Source organism: Tigriopus californicus, chromosome 5 (assembly GCF_007210705.1).
Source record: "Tigriopus californicus strain San Diego chromosome 5, Tcal_SD_v2.1, whole genome shotgun sequence".
Taxonomy (NCBI): Eukaryota; Metazoa; Arthropoda; class Copepoda; order Harpacticoida; family Harpacticidae; genus Tigriopus; species Tigriopus californicus.
This window is the reverse complement of record NC_081444.1, coordinates 13,935,388-13,950,117: the sequence shown is the minus strand read 5'-3', so window position 1 is coordinate 13,950,117 and position 14,730 is coordinate 13,935,388. Positions and strand designations below refer to the sequence as shown.

The window sequence follows — 14,730 nt, the reverse complement described above, 5'->3', positions numbered from 1 at the left end:
TAAAAACAGGTAGATGTTCCATGTTGTCTTTTCTACTTATAATTCGTCATGAGAGTCTCCAAAAATGTTGCCGACTTCGTCGGTGACTCCGTCTCCATCTTTTATAGCTTCCTCCTCTTGGGCCTTCAACAAATTTTGCAAGGCCGGATGTTTGGCAAAATCGAAGAACCGATACGAATGCATAAGTCCAAACATGCTCTCCATGAAGGTCATATCCTTTTTGAAACGTGCGTCATACTTCATCCGAACCGGCTTATCGTCCAATACCGCGTATTCCGGATCATTGTTGGCCTTATCATATCCCAAAGGTTTCCAATCGGAATGGGGGATGCCACTTTTGGCAAAGTTCACCCACATTCCCACAAGTCTCTTGGACATGGCTCTATCCTGAGATGGCAACTCTGAACCTGGTTTGTTAAATAGCAGATAGTTCTCATCACAATGGCAAACACCCATATCTGGCATGGACCTTTGGTCATTTCTCAAAAGAACATCCGTAAACGTATGTGCACCCCGATACCTGAAAAATTCCTATCTTTTTAGGCACTTCCAGTAAGAATAAGTTATTCAGTTCTCTCGGTTCTCTTACGCGAATTCGTAAAGATAAACAGGTTTCCGGGCCGTTGTCAACAGGATTGCCGCATCTGAGTGAATTGGACCAATGTATCTGGCATGGGAGAACATCCGGATCATTTCAGGCAGCTTTTCCATATCTAAACCACCCGAAAAGGTATCCATATAATGGCTTTTGATGATGTTTGCGGTGTTGGAATCCTCATCTAAGGTCGAATGTTCGTCTCCTCCCAGCAATAAGATCGGGCCAAGTACGTCAAAGTTCTCGTTGACCTCGTTGACTCTTTCAGGGTTGTTCAGGAACTGTGGCATGAATAAGGACCCCTCGTCTTTATCCCAACCAATAATCAATGGCATCTACAAATCGGAAGAGAGAGATTAAGATATTGAGACATGAATATCCCTTTAAAAATGGAAGCAAGCTCAACCTGATTGAATTTCCCGCTTAACATAAGAACTCTAGGGTCTTCTTTGAGAATGGGTTGCTTGGTATAGTTGGAATCTAACACCGGTTTCCAAGGATTCGGAGTAATAAAAAAGCGCTCGAACATGTTGCTGTGTTCCACAATATCCATGACATCCAGAGCTTGGAGACACTTGAGAACCTCTTTGGTTGGAAGGCTTCCATCACAGTTCACGGCTTCAATGAGGGACGAGGCAAAGTATGCAGGGCTCTCTCCCAAATATGTGCTGGGATTGTTTAGAAGAGGACCAGACTGACTGATGCCTTGATGAAATAAGCCAGTGGCGGCCTCAGAGATCATTAGCATCATGACGGATGTGCCACCGGCAGAACTCCCCATTAAGGTCACCGAGTCAGGGTTGCCATTAAAATCAGAAATGTGGGCCTGAATCCATTTCAATGCCATGATTTGATCCTTGAGTCCGTTATTACCCGGTAGAAATTCGTCCTCCGTGGACAAAAATCCCAAAGGACCCAAGCGGTAATTGAAGGTCACAAACACAACCTCTTCGGTTTCCAAGAACGGCTCTGGACTGGCCGTTTCTAATCCACCCGAACCGACGATAAACGCACCTCCGTGGATAAACACCATAACTGGCAGTTTCTTATTTGCCTTTATGGCAGACTTTGGTACGAACACATTGAGATATAGACAATCTTCTTGGCCTTTGACGGGCAAAACTTGAAGGCCCTCGTGAGTTGGCCAAGTCAGCTGGGGACAGATGGGAAACTCGGTCTTAGATCCATCTACAACATCTGCGAATTTATCCAATGGTTGAGGTGGCAAAAATCGCAGGGAACCCACTGGTGCTTGGGCGTAAGGGATCGACGTAAAGGCCACATAATCGATTTTGTTGGCCTTAGTTTGTCTCTGGGATCCCTTGATCACACCTAATGTTGTTGTCACTTCCAAACCAAAAACATCCAGACTTTGGAGTAAGATTACCAAACCGTTTATCCAATATATCCGCATGTTCCTTCCTCTGTCTAGATGTTCCTGACGACTCGGAAGACTGGTGTCTAGGATTAGCTCTCGAAACAGGTTTTACCATTGACCTTGGTGAACGGAGTTGTCTCGGAGCTTCCACTCTCATGCAACCACGTGTAAGAACAAGATCAGACCAAAGTCCAATCTAAATTTCACTTTTAAAACTGAAATTCTCATGAGCCGCGTTCAAGCCCGAATCTCGTGTTGACTCTCCTTCTCTTCCAAATACTATAAGAGGGAGTATCCATGGTGCCAGGTGTCTAATGGATGCTCATTGGACTCTCCAGAGTGAGCTTATTCGTTTTCATCTCCATTTCCCAGGACGAAGTGCGCCCAGTTTGGGCGAGAAACTCTAACCTCTCTCTGACACGGTGGGCAGTGACTTCTAAGAGTTGTTTAGCGAAGTTGAACATGAGTAGGACATGTGTGTTCAGTTGGTAAATCGTCGAAGGAAAATGAGTAGGGCGAGATTATATGAATTGAAACCGCTTGAAACGGATTACTTGCAACACAAAGAGACTTACTCCATAGTTGCCAGGGATAAAAAGCAAATTGTGAACGAGGGGAGCACTATTAGTTTGATTTGGGGGCATATCCCTACATCAATAACCTGGTTGAGTGAATATTTCAGTCAAATAAATCACGACTTTGTGAATAATCAATTAATCTACTTTTCTAAATACCAAATGTATAAGTAATTGGCTTAAGACATCTCACTGGATGGTGCAGTCCAACTTTTATTCTAAATAAAGAAAATCGCAGTAATTCCATTATTCAATTCCACTCTTTGTTATTCACAAAAAACATATTTGTAAACTTACCTCAATTTTAGACTCCTTTTAAAACCTTATTATCAACACGATAACGTTAGCAAAAAGAAGAAAATTCCGAAACGTTCCAGGCGTTGATCTAAAACAATTCATTGGTTTCACAAGCCTGTTCATTCGAGCCACCAAAATCTACATGAATCTTGCTTTCCACACAACACGAAGTATGGTTTATGTTCTGTACTTCAGAGGGCGCTTTGTGAGCTAGCCTACATAGAGCGCCGCTTGGGCCGATTCCTCTTCATTGAAAATTGATGCATTTGAGTTGTTTTTTTGCCAATTCTATCAAAATATTTTGTATAATAATCTTATATGACTCTGGTCACATAATATCTTGAAAAGAAATTGCGTTCAATGCATGCTACAAGTATTTTATTTAGCAATATACCGAGCCTCTTCCCCATTTATTTTGGGTTGTCTGAAATTGGTAATAAGGGCCCTATTGGGCCAATTGCTCTCCATGGATTTTTGTGATGCTAAGGTTCCTTTTAGCAAAATATTTCAAACCCATACGCGTGATAACTGATTGCCTAGTGAGAAGCCACACCAGGCATGACTCTCTCCTTTTTGTTTGGGATGGAAACGAAAAATTAGCCTGCCTATACAGCTGTAGTCAGTTTGAAATCAAATGCTTGTACCAGCATTCGACCAATAAGAAACCAGATCCTCAACCGTTGAAAATCGGGAGAGTGATGGGTAGCCCCAAGAAGTTTTGAGGATTAGTACAAACGATCCATATTGTTGTGCCCAGGTTGTCCAAATGATTACACCTTTCCTCTAAGACCTTCCCTCAAGGCTCATGCTAAGTCCATCAATGTCCAAAAGTAAGCCTCTGCCATGATTCATTATTCATAGTCTGGTGTATGGGGTCGGTTAAATCATTAGAAGTATCATACATCAACTCGTTTCAATGCTACAAATGGTGACAGGGACCGTTTCAAGTTGTTTCAACTCTGATGTGACAACTCAGCGTGTGTACTAGTTTCTACGAAATTTGTTTGTTTGTCCGTCTTTTTTGTCTCTCGATCCAAAGTGCGCACCTTCCTCGCCCATCTCTACTTGAGAATGTAGTTGGAAGTGCAAGTATGTGTACGTATTGCGAACACAATGGGTCGTCTGCCCATTATTTGAGACGTAATCTTGTTCAGTGGAGGAGCAGGACCCATGCCTTGAATTGAACTATGCGCTGAAGCCAAGCTCAACTCATTCGAATTGCTTGTCTTTCCAATCAAGGCATTTGAAGAAAGGCGAAAGATCGGAATGATAGCACTTAGTCACTGTCTCCCTGGATATGTCTCTCCCAAGGGGGTTTAACTGGCCCAAAACGAATGACAACCTGAAGATTTTTGAGTCTTTGGAGGTTTATATTTGCTTATCTTAGATCTTTGCCAAATTCAATCCTCTTCGATGATTACCAAAATCTTAAAACATCGGATAAATGAGTGTGCCTTGTGTCGTTATGGGAATGGGAAGGTGCAGTTGCTTTGAGATCAAAGGAAAGTCTTTAAGAATGAAACAACTTTGCTCAGGAATTTTTTGCTTGGTCAGAAATGAGGCACGGGATGGATAGTATATGAGTCATTTTCATGCCTGAGGTCCGTAGATTTGTACCTTGCACACCAGTCATCTATACATAAGTACTTGCACACCCTGGTGCTCTGTACTCGTTTGTGGACCCAAGATCCGTGACGCTTGTCAATAAGGATATTCTTCACTCTGAATGAAGTCATCAGAAATTTGACCTGAAGGCGAAAAAAAAAACAATCATGGCCAGTTTTTAGCCACCTTGTCTGGCGAAGCAACGAGATCCGGAGTCAAGAGTCGCTGAAGATGGGAATAATGCAGTTTTGTTCGGTCATTTGTTTCTACTTTTTCCCAAGAAATGGACCGAAATCAGCGGATGCCAATGGCGAAAAAAGCGCTTTCTTTTGGATCGCTCCTCCGGGATTTGAGGAGCTTGTTTCGGTTAGCCAGGCTACACAGATTTTCTGTCGCTGACCTTAATTCGTCTCCGGGGATAAAGGTGTGGACAATGTATGAGTTGGGCCAGGGAAATCTGAGCCCCATTTTTCTTGCACTTGAAGCTCTAAACGTTCAGATGTCCATTCGGCATTTCTACGTTGCTAAGTAATCTCGAAAGTTTTGCCCCTCCGACGATTCATCATGAGGGTAAGTGTAAAAACGACAACATTAGTAGTGTTTCGTCTTTGGGGGTTCTGAGGTTCCAGATTGACCCCTTCTTGGTCCCGGGTGCAATCTGGCTCTGCAAACCTGTAACCATTTTTTTTACCGTGTCTGTATGTTTTTTTCTTCTAGGAGATGAGAAAGTCGGTGGCAAGAAGTCCCTCTCGCACGCTCGCACCCTCCATAGCGAATTCGAGCACCCGAACTGAGTGGGAGTAATGGTGGTAACCGTCTAACAATCGGAGGCTCGGAGGAAGGGACCGAGGAAGCAGTTCGTGGATCCAGATCCAGTTCCAGTACCAGCTCCCTCCCTGTTACTCCAATATCATAAGAGCTTTCCTTCCTTTGGATCGTTCTGGCTTGCCTAAGGGAAGCAGAGAAAGAAGAAGGAGAGGAGGTGTAGAAGGTGGAAGAGACTGGCTGGTTGGTTGATTGGTTGGTAGTGACTTGGAATGTGCTCCCCCGGTGCATGGAAGCCTTGTCTCATATGAGCAAGGATGCATGGAGGCTAACTCCGCTGCCCTACTGAGAGGCACCAAAAGCGAGAGAGAAAGTGGGTTGGATCAGTGAAGGACACTTTGAAATGAGAAAGAGAGCCTTTCAAGTGGAACAAGTGATCTTGGAACTCGATATCCTCAACGATGTTCGTCCGGAGGAAGTTGGTGGGCTTTTTCACCGTGTTGATTCTGTTTGTAGTAGTGGCCACCGTGGATCACTATTTCTACCTGGAACCCGGCCCCCGTGAGCACAAGCCCAAGAGGCACCCGCAGGCCCATGAGAGTGCCGACCTTGAGGAAGGAGAGGTACCCAAGATGCATTTACACGCGGGGGCCGCACCCGGGGAGATTACTATCAACGAAAACACGGATCTCAGAGATCCGGTGGAAGTCTCTGTAGCTGATGAGGTGAGCCATGCGGTGCGAGACCGCCGCGTTGGATTCATTCCCACCGAACCTGTCGCCACAAGTGCTTCCAGAATGGATCAAAAAAGAAAAGACCAGAGTGACGGAAGCCTTGAGATCGACGACTCCAATACGCCGGACTTGAATAGCGATGGCACAAGATACATTCCACGGCGACGGGTAGTTCATTTGGATCTCAAAGGAGCCCCTCCTAAAATATCGTACTTCAAGACTCTGTTCCCTTTGCTTCAATCTGCAGGAGCAACTCACTTGTTGGTAGAATATGAAGATATGTTCCCATTCTGGGGACCACTGAAGAATCTCACCGCGCACAATGCGTACACTAAGAATGATGTGCAAAACCTTCGGAACTTTGCTGCCAAGAACAATCTGGAGATAATTCCATTGGTCCAAACTTTTGGCCATCTGGAACTGGCATTGAAGCAAGAAGAGTTCAAAGACCTTCGCGAGGTGTCCGAACATCCTCAGTCCATTTGCCCATCCAAGGATAAGAGTTGGACTTTCATTACAGAAGTCATCGATCAAGTCCTCGAGATGCATCCCAAGTCCAATTGGTTGCACATTGGATGCGACGAGGTTTATCAACTAGGTCAGTGCTCGGTGTGTTCAGAGAAAATTGCCAGAGCCAACAACGACCCCGATGTGAAATATCATCAAGACGGTCGCAGTATTTTTCTGGAACACGTTCATCGGGTGGGAAAATATGTCAGGGAATCCAAACACGTGATCCCAATCATTTGGGACGACATGCTTCGAACCATCCCTCCCGTGACATTACTGGATTCCGGAGTCGGCGACGTGGTAGAGCCCATGATTTGGGTCTACATTGAGGACGTGGACCGATTTGTGGATCCCTTAACATGGAACTCGTTCGGTCAGGTGTTCACTCATGTGTGGACCGCCAGTGCTTATAAAGGGGCCTTTGGCGAGCGATTATATGCAACCAATATTCAGCGGCATGTCGGCAACCATTTGGCATGGCAAGAGGTCATGCGCCGGGAGAGTCAAAATGGCAATCGTATTAACTTCCGAGGTATTGTCCTCACTGGCTGGTCCCGTTACGACCACTTTGCAGTCCTCTGTGAGCTCTTGCCCGTCAGTGTTCCATCATTGGTCCTCAACCTGGTGATCCTCAACGAAGGTGGTCACAGCTTTGAGGCCACCCGTCGGAGTCATCGACTCCTCCAATGCAATGGACAGAAGACAATGATGACGCCGGAGGAGTTGCTCCGCAATCCCGTCCAATGGGATCTGCACCGCTGTCGATTCCCAGGATCCAACCTATTCAGCTTGCTCAGTTCCTACGACATGAACAAGAAAGAAGTGGAATCTCTTTACGAACGGATCACCAAGAGGGACGGCTGGATGTCCGACTATAGTGTGCGGCATCACTTTGCCTCGCCGTCACGGGTGATGGACACCATGCGGAGTGTCCATTACTTGCCCAATTCACTCCGGAGCATGGAGGCACAGTTCAAAGACACGCTCTTGCAATACTTTGACTCGTATACCACGGATGAGTGGATCGAGCAGCACATTCTTCCGCTCCATGAGATGGTCAATGAGCTCGTGGAGAGGTCCAAAGCTCTGACGGACCGAAGTGCGTGGCCTCGGAGGCCGCTAGTATCTAGTGCGCAGTCTCCGAAGTCAACTTAGATTTCTTCCGTTCTCGTACTAGACACAATTTGGTTACTTTCATGTGATGTTACTTGATGGCTTTTAAAAAGTGATGATATTCATATGAATGAGTATATGAGATCCCATTTTTAAAAAATCCAATACATACGACAAAAATGCGTTTCCATCTTGTTTATTCATTTTGAACGGATGAGTGTAATGAACTGGCGAGCGCCTGAATCAACCATAAATCAAAGAGTGACTAGCTTTCTTTTAAACAACTTGACAAATTGGGCTTCAACTTCCATCTCACTTGAAAACAAGAGGGGCCTATTTAATAGACTCTGAGAAATCTGACTCGAGAAGAGGCATCCTCGAAGTTGGGACCATTGCTCATTTCTCGGATGTCGTAGCCATTTTTCTTCATGGCCAACAGATACTTCAACATCAGGTTGTTCCACTCCGTCGAGGTTTTGTCAACAGTATTGATGTCGATGTTGGGTTGAACCTTGCGTAAATAGGGTAGAAGCTTGTCCATTGAAATGATGGCTGGTCCATTCTATGAGAAAGACAAAAGATCAACGGCATGCAGAAGATTTCTCAAAATGCCACTCAATGCTTTACCTCGGTTTCTACAGGTATGCCGTTTACATATTTTTTGGAGATTTTGGGAATAGAGCTGATGAGCTTGGGTTCATCCAAGGGTCGATTTGAATCTTGGGTGATCCACGCAGGTCTCCCCAATTGACGAAGGAAGTCATAGCTCTAAAAGTGAAAGTCACTATACACAAGAGGACTGGCCTTTTGACAATTACTTTTAAATTTGCCAGCACACCACTGAGCTTGAAAATGTCTCCCTTTGTTTCGGGAATCACTCTGTCAAGTCCTGACTCAAAAATGTTTCATGATAAAATTGCTTGACACAATTGATTCCCATTGACCAAAATTTTAGGGTTGTTTTAATCATTCTTTTTCTTCATGTGCTTTTCTAACCGCTACAGGGAATGTAATCCCCAGTACTATGAAAATGAAGGGTTGGAATTCGTTTCTTTTTTACCTTTCAATAATTATATAATATTTGGTCTACCAACGAGTTCGAGTTGGCGGACCGAGCTAGTCCTTGAACCTAATTATATTTTGGCTTACAATCAATCGAAATATTGAAGTCAATTGGGAATTGAAGTGGATGCTCAACTTTTCAAAACTTGTTGAACGTGTTTCTGCAACGGAACAAGCTTGAAAGAAGGCTATCGAGAAAACATTTTAAAAACAAAGGCTAGACTTACTTGCAATGGTTTTCCAAGTCCTGAAAGAAAGACATCTGAATACATGGACAGCATGGCAATCACTAGTTCTGCATAAGATATTTTTCCAGTTTGATGATTTTTGACATAATTTCAGTTCCAAGTTTTCCGATAAGCAAAATGAATGCCATCTCGAGAATTTGCCCACTACCAACTTTTGAGTTACTTAGTTTCAACACCAACTATAAAGCTGGAATAAGAAAGTCAGCATGTCCATGTATTCAGAGGTTCTCGCCTGATGCAATAAAGAAGAAACACATTAAAACATAAAGATGTTTTCTCATTTTTATGGCTGAGAGTAGCGTCTGGTCTGTGGATGCCTTGGCCACTGAATATGAGAGACCTTTGCTCACATTTTATATGTCTTTCGAAGTCCCTTTTGTGGTTTCTTTGTGCTATCTAGTTTCTAAGACGACAGTTTGAATGAATACCCAGCATTGACATCCCTCCCTGAGCCGAATTGTGTAAAATTAGCCAATGAAAGGTTTCACGTACTCATGTTCCATCTGGTTTCCAACATTGAACTTAATAATTCATTCACAGACAATTTAGGCACTGTAAAATAAATCAATTCATTGCCACAGCCCTAACAAAAAGAATGAATGCAAGTTTTAAAAAAATCAGGACCCCAAACTACCGTAACATCAAATGATTTTACAAAGATCATTGTCAAAGTGATATTTGGCGTGGTTTTAGTTAATCCAAAAATTCAAGCCTATGTTTTTCTTGTTAAATTACAGTTTCAAAAAGTTGTTGTCGAACAGAAATTCAAGAGGGTTGGATCAAACGGTGCGGATGCCTGTTTTTGAAAGAGACATTAAATGATTCGTTCGTTTACCCAAGCCATGTTAATAAGGAGCTAATTGATTGCAGTAGTCGACCATAGATTCGAATTTCAAGACATACCAAGTTGCCAATTTTACCAGTATCAAGTTTGGTAGCCTGTTATGATGGCAAATTGAAGTTTTATGCCTTAAGTAGCAAATTCATATGCTATGTCAGTTGCCCCCAAAAAGATAACACAATAAAGCTTATTTTCTATCAGAGGTTTAGCATTTGAAATGGAATGCCGTTATCCAGGCGAATAATCTGCGCATCGCGCCTTAATCGCAGAAGTATGCATTGGTAATGCGCTGCATTGAATTGGCAAGCAAGTGTGTGGATCCAATCTTGAGAATAGGAAAAGAACTCTGCTTTCTTTAAAGTGGGATGAATCTTAATGTTGGGCATGCCTAAACAATTTGTTAAATTATACCATTGAACTTAAAGTGTAGATGACTTTATTAACCAATATAGTTTCCCAACAACGCAAACCCAAGAGTATGCATTGGAAACAAGTAGGGCAAGCCAGTTTTACAAACGAATCGGTGGATGTTGAAACATTCTTGAAATGTGCAGTGGGTACTGATTGTAGATGGCGCAGATTTAAGATGTAGTAAAAAAACCAACAAGTTCAATATTATCCTCTGTCCTCTGCTACTTAATAGTTTCACCACCGATACGAAATTTTCTTTTTAAAAAGATCTTGGAAAAACTTGAAAATCGGCAAAAAGGTAAATAAAAGAAAGGTATTCAATTTCAATTTTTTGTGTAACAAAAGCTTTGCTATGGCAAAAAATTCAAAGAAAACCTTCGAACAAACTGCCCGGTCCAACTCATTTCTTGTGAATCGGAGAGCTGACAAGAACGAGCTTACACAATAAGAAGGGGGCCGGAAAAATGGGATTGTCAGGGCGGGCTCTATCTCATCGATCTAGATTGAAGCCAATCATGGCTAGCTCTTCATTTAAGAGTCCTGGTCGAAGCCAACTTTCTGGCATGGAAATGAACGAGACTTGCCTATCAATAGCCAGCTCCTCAAGAACCTCGATCTTTGTGCTGTCCTTTTGGAAATAAGACAATGCACATTCAGAAAAAGCCAATTTATGGGCTGGTTGTTCTTCAATGGACTAGGGCCATCAGATCCTTGACAAGGTCTTCTAATCTTAAAAATCTTGCTTTTCGACAAAATTAATCTTTTGGTGGAGGCTGAGAAAACCTGTGAGGAGAAAGTAAAACAGAGAATGAAGCCTATTGAGCGTTTTCCAGAAAGAATGGGGTGCATGGGTCGGAGGGGTGAACCTCGCCCGGCCAGCGAAGCTTGCCATCACATCGTCCTTACATTATTCCGATAGACAATGTCATAGTCCGTATCAGATTGTTTCTCCATCTGTGGGTGTGGTTAGCGTCTAAAAGTTTCCTCGAGAAAGGTCGGGGAGGAGAATCGAACCGGGGAGCTCTTTTATGTTAAGAAACTGCGCTAACCACTACTCCATGTCATTAGCTTCGAATCTTTGGTCAAAACCTTCCCATCATTTTGGTCATAGAGCAATAAACTTTGCTTCCAGTCAGGGAAGAGAGAAAACCAACCAAAATGATTCTGGGCTACGCTCAATCAAAACTGGCTCCGAGATCGGAGTGAGTCAAAACTGATCTACAATCGAGGTTTAAAAAATTGGGCTCAGGATTCCCAGATTGGAAAGCGGATGCTAACGAATTTGTTATTTGTTAGCCAGCTAAGTAGTCAGCCGTCCGAGATCCACGCTCTACATGTAGACGTTAATGCTCTTGAACTTTGCTGTCAATTTGGAAACTAAATGTTCTCAGTGTTTAAGGTCAACAGTACAATGGCCTATAATGAAGTTTTCATGATAAGCTGCAAACTTAATGAACTAAATGACCCTTCATTACGATAAGCATAGACACCAAAAAATTAATGTCAATAAATGTTTGTTTATGCAGTATAAGTTTCAATATTCTGCTATTTGAGAGCTAGCTCAATATTCAGCTTATGAAATTTTTTCCCCGATTTCTGAAAATAAAAACGTTTTGTTTCCTGAAATTCCGCTCAATGGCCATTGGGTCAACTCCTTTGAATGCTCCACTCGTAGATAATGGAGGTAAAGATATTGAGCAGGTCTCATCTATGAAAGATTTAGGTGCATGTAGTCCTCCAAAATGATGGAAAGTTCGATGAGCATATCCAGTTGAAGGTGGGAAAAGCTTTTCAAATGTATGGTTGGATATATTGCACGTTCAAGTCCACAGATAGCATCACGATGCTAACTCTGTACAAATCGATTGTTCAACCACATCTTGAATATACTTCACCCTTTTGGGCTCCAATGAGTTCAGCAGGCTGATAAAATGTCGAACAAGTCCAAGGATGTTTCACTAGGAACATCACAGGATTGAGAGAGCTCTCATATTGGGAGAGACTAGAAAAGCTGGGACTGTGCAGTGTTCAGAGAAGGTACGAAAGGTATCTGGCGTCTTCAAAAGCATCCATGAGCTTTGTCCCAACCCAGGATTTAGGGTCAATTCAAGTGACCGTAGAGGCTTAATGTGCGTATTGAGAGCACCTTCAAGCTCTTGAGAATCCAGGCTAGTTCAAACAATGAAGTCCACTTCTCTTCTTTTTCGGGCTCCTTTATTATTTAATTTGCTGCCCTCAAATATTCGTAGGGAATACGCAGGCCTTATTGATCCGGTACCACCTTTCAAGTCAAACTTGGACAAATTTTTAGATAGTAAGGTGAGGTAAGGCAAGTTTTGTTTTGTAGATTGATAGATTCAATAAAAAATCACAATGCCAATTCTCAACTTTTGCCTCCTTGCCCATATTCCAGTGGTTCATTTACCTCTCAATACAATCTCTCTCACGTAGTACATACTCTGTTCCCAAAGACACTATTGGACCTTTTTAACATTACCCAAACTTGGTGGAACATGTTTCCATATGAGGTTCAGCAATTGACTTTTGCAGGGGAAGCATCATGATGTTATTGATTTTCGTCCGATATTTACAATCTCACACGTAGGTTTAGTCATTTTCAAATGGATATTTTGATCGATCTATTCACTTTTTTGGACTTTTTTTGGAGGCCCTCTCAGGGTTGCATTTACAGCCCTGGAACGCTGGAGGAGGTTAAAAAAACATCGTTTTGTATGATTATGAAAAAGTAACCTCTTCCAACTTTCCTTAGATCTCATCACTTTTTTTCTGATTTGGATAAAAAAAATCCGGGCTATATTAAGCAAACAAAATAACTATTATGTATGATTTTCATATTTTGTTGCTTCTAGTTGCAAGTTCTACAAGGTTGTTTTTTCTCTTTTTTTCATCTCCATGCTAGTTTCACCTCATGTACATAACGGTACATTCACTGTTATAAAATGTTCTGTCATGAATCTATTCGTAGAATATTTAATCAGAAAATTCTTCCCGATTAAACAAGGATATTTTTATTGATGAGTCATCGAACAAAACAAATTGCAACGTAAACTTCAAATCAGTTCTGTTTAAAGAGTTCGTCCAAACCGTTTATTCTTGGCAAAGCATCCTCTCCTAATGCTTGATACGTTGGAGGCCAAGGGACCAATTTCAGCGGGTTCGAAAAAGAAGGTCGGGTAACAATCGGGTGTGTCCGTCCTAGGTTGCAAACATATGGATTCGCCTTGATAGTTAGCATCCGCATAGATGGTCCAAGGGGAGCACCCACTTACTATTGCGGATCTATGACAAACTTCCTTTCGTCAAAATATATTTCCAATGAATCCTCACATGTTTACTTACGCTCCCAGATTCTTCTCGGTAATTTGAGGAGCATCTTCATCAAAGTATTGTTCTTTTCCCATGAATAATCTTCCTTCATACAAATTAAGGGAATCTTGCTTGTAATCATCAGGAGCTCCAGCTAACCGGATTGAGGATGCTCTATTGTTGAATTCGGTGTCTACCGTGTAGCAAGCATTTTCGCCCCATTTCAAATAAACAGCAGCCTAGATAGGAACGAAGGACATCGATCATGTGTCATTAAATGAAAGCATAAAAAAAAATTCCATTAATTTGGAATAGAATATTACGTCCAAGTTGTTCATGTTGTAATCAGGTTCGTCGTAGAAAATCCAGATCCCATAAAAGCAGCACGAGCTAATCATGTCGTCAAATTCGTAAGTAGCCAAGTCGAAGGTATTTTCGGTGAATGTAACATGTTTTCCACCAAAAGCTCGTAAATCGTAACAATCCAAGGTCTGGTTTTTTTCTTGATGAGACTTTGCTATTTCTGGCAGCCTCCATGGTTTATCAGAAGCCAAGGCTGCCGAGGCCAAGGACAACAAGCAAAGAAAAGCCCTCATGAGTGATGGACAGCTGATCTAGACTTACTGACTTTTGACTTAAACTCGAAGCGTTTTTATCGCAGATGAAACAGTTTGAATGGAGGAGGACTCTGTGATGTTATTGTTTGCTTATCCTAATTAGAAATGGGTATGTTGTCATTCGCTTGAATAGATAATCAAAGACTATCAAAATGCGCAAAAGTCCTGACATGGATGTGTCGTCTTTAGTTAAGAGGCAGTTTTTAGGCCTTCCATCCTTGCAATAAAAGTGTACAGGGTGGATCAGATAAATTGTCACAAAATTCAAATGCATATACATTTTTATTAGCGATGTTTTGTGAGGGAAACTTAATTGTTCCTAAACCACAAAATACGCTTGTTTTGACAGCTGCAGTTTGTTTTCCAAAACATCGGGGGGGGGGCGTGAGATGGGGCCAGTCCAACCAACGACCTATGTCGAACTGTGGCGTGCAGAGCACACTGCCAAGGATATCGTGAACCGCACGAAATACATCTGGAGGACCATTTATTGCGTTGTAAAGGCTTTTGATGAAAGTGGAAAAGTGTCCCGAGCTTAACCCAATGTGAGATCTGACAAAAAGCGCTCTCTACGGTTTCTAGCTGGCCTCAATTGACGCCAACCCCATGCAGACTATTGGCAGCATTGCCCAGAAGAGACATGTGAGCAGTG

General features: G+C 42.5%; 4 protein-coding genes across 5 annotated transcripts; 1 reads left to right on the top strand and 3 right to left on the bottom strand.

Annotated features, from left to right (window-relative positions):
* Positions 1 to 23: 23 nt before the first annotated feature.
* On the bottom strand, positions 24 to 2,182 carry LOC131880174 (venom carboxylesterase-6-like). The gene is made up of 3 exons (XM_059226714.1): positions 1,002 to 2,182; positions 590 to 930; positions 24 to 520 (listed from the first exon to the last, which is right to left on the bottom strand). Exons 1-3 carry the CDS (start codon positions 2,007 to 2,009, stop codon positions 37 to 39), a joined length of 1,833 nt encoding a protein of 610 aa, XP_059082697.1. The 5' UTR covers positions 2,010 to 2,182; the 3' UTR covers positions 24 to 36.
* A 37-nt stretch (positions 2,183 to 2,219) lies between these two features.
* Positions 2,220 to 7,758, top strand: LOC131880173 (hexosaminidase D-like). 2 transcript variants are annotated; one of them, XM_059226712.1, is made up of 2 exons: positions 2,220 to 2,395; positions 5,168 to 7,758. In XM_059226712.1, the coding sequence occupies exon 2, from the start codon at positions 5,677 to 5,679 to the stop codon at positions 7,612 to 7,614; it is 1,938 nt and encodes a 645-aa protein (XP_059082695.1). In that variant the 5' UTR covers positions 2,220 to 2,395; positions 5,168 to 5,676; the 3' UTR covers positions 7,615 to 7,758. The 2 variants fall into 2 exon arrangements, with proteins under 2 accessions (XP_059082695.1, XP_059082694.1); XM_059226711.1 differs by lacking the exon at positions 2,220 to 2,395 and adding an exon at positions 4,633 to 5,020.
* LOC131880176 (uncharacterized) lies at positions 7,753 to 9,224 on the bottom strand. The gene is made up of 4 exons (XM_059226718.1): positions 9,115 to 9,224; positions 8,862 to 8,881; positions 8,200 to 8,340; positions 7,753 to 8,134 (listed from the first exon to the last, which is right to left on the bottom strand). The coding sequence occupies exons 1-4, from the start codon at positions 9,161 to 9,163 to the stop codon at positions 7,910 to 7,912; spliced, it is 435 nt and encodes a 144-aa protein (XP_059082701.1). The 5' UTR covers positions 9,164 to 9,224; the 3' UTR covers positions 7,753 to 7,909.
* A 3,885-nt stretch (positions 9,225 to 13,109) lies between these two features.
* LOC131880048 (uncharacterized) lies at positions 13,110 to 14,129 on the bottom strand. The gene is made up of 3 exons (XM_059226545.1): positions 13,785 to 14,129; positions 13,495 to 13,700; positions 13,110 to 13,434 (listed from the first exon to the last, which is right to left on the bottom strand). Exons 1-3 carry the CDS (start codon positions 14,055 to 14,057, stop codon positions 13,221 to 13,223), a joined length of 693 nt encoding a protein of 230 aa, XP_059082528.1. The 5' UTR covers positions 14,058 to 14,129; the 3' UTR covers positions 13,110 to 13,220.
* Between the last annotated feature and the right edge of the window lie 601 nt (positions 14,130 to 14,730).

What these genes read in the sequence shown, in the direction of transcription:
- LOC131880174 (XM_059226714.1), bottom strand. Translation starts at nt 2,009, where the DNA reads ATGCGGATATATTGGATAAACGGTTTGGTAATCTTACTCCAAAGTCTG. An exon ending in TAAGCGGGAAATTCAATCAG is followed by an intron (nt 931 to 1,001) that starts GTTGAGCTTGCT and finishes TCCGATTTGTAG; the next exon opens with ATGCCATTGATTATTGGTTG. An exon ending in GTTTATCTTTACGAATTCGC is followed by an intron (nt 521 to 589) that starts GTAAGAGAACCG and finishes GGAATTTTTCAG; the next exon opens with GTATCGGGGTGCACATACGT.
- LOC131880173 (XM_059226712.1), top strand. Translation starts at nt 5,677, where the DNA reads ATGTTCGTCCGGAGGAAGTTGGTGGGCTTTTTCACCGTGTTGATTCTG.
- LOC131880176 (XM_059226718.1), bottom strand. Translation starts at nt 9,163, where the DNA reads ATGAGAAAACATCTTTATGTTTTAATGTGTTTCTTCTTTATTGCATCA. An exon ending in GACTTGGAAAACCATTGCAA is followed by an intron (nt 8,341 to 8,861) that starts GTAAGTCTAGCC and finishes TTTCACTTTTAG; the next exon opens with AGCTATGACTTCCTTCGTCA. An exon ending in GCATACCTGTAGAAACCGAG is followed by an intron (nt 8,135 to 8,199) that starts GTAAAGCATTGA and finishes TCTTTCTCATAG; the next exon opens with AATGGACCAGCCATCATTTC.
- LOC131880048 (XM_059226545.1), bottom strand. Translation starts at nt 14,057, where the DNA reads ATGAGGGCTTTTCTTTGCTTGTTGTCCTTGGCCTCGGCAGCCTTGGCT. An exon ending in ACAACATGAACAACTTGGAC is followed by an intron (nt 13,701 to 13,784) that starts GTAATATTCTAT and finishes GTTCCTATCTAG; the next exon opens with GCTGCTGTTTATTTGAAATG. An exon ending in ACCGAGAAGAATCTGGGAGC is followed by an intron (nt 13,435 to 13,494) that starts GTAAGTAAACAT and finishes AGTTTGTCATAG; the next exon opens with ATCCGCAATAGTAAGTGGGT.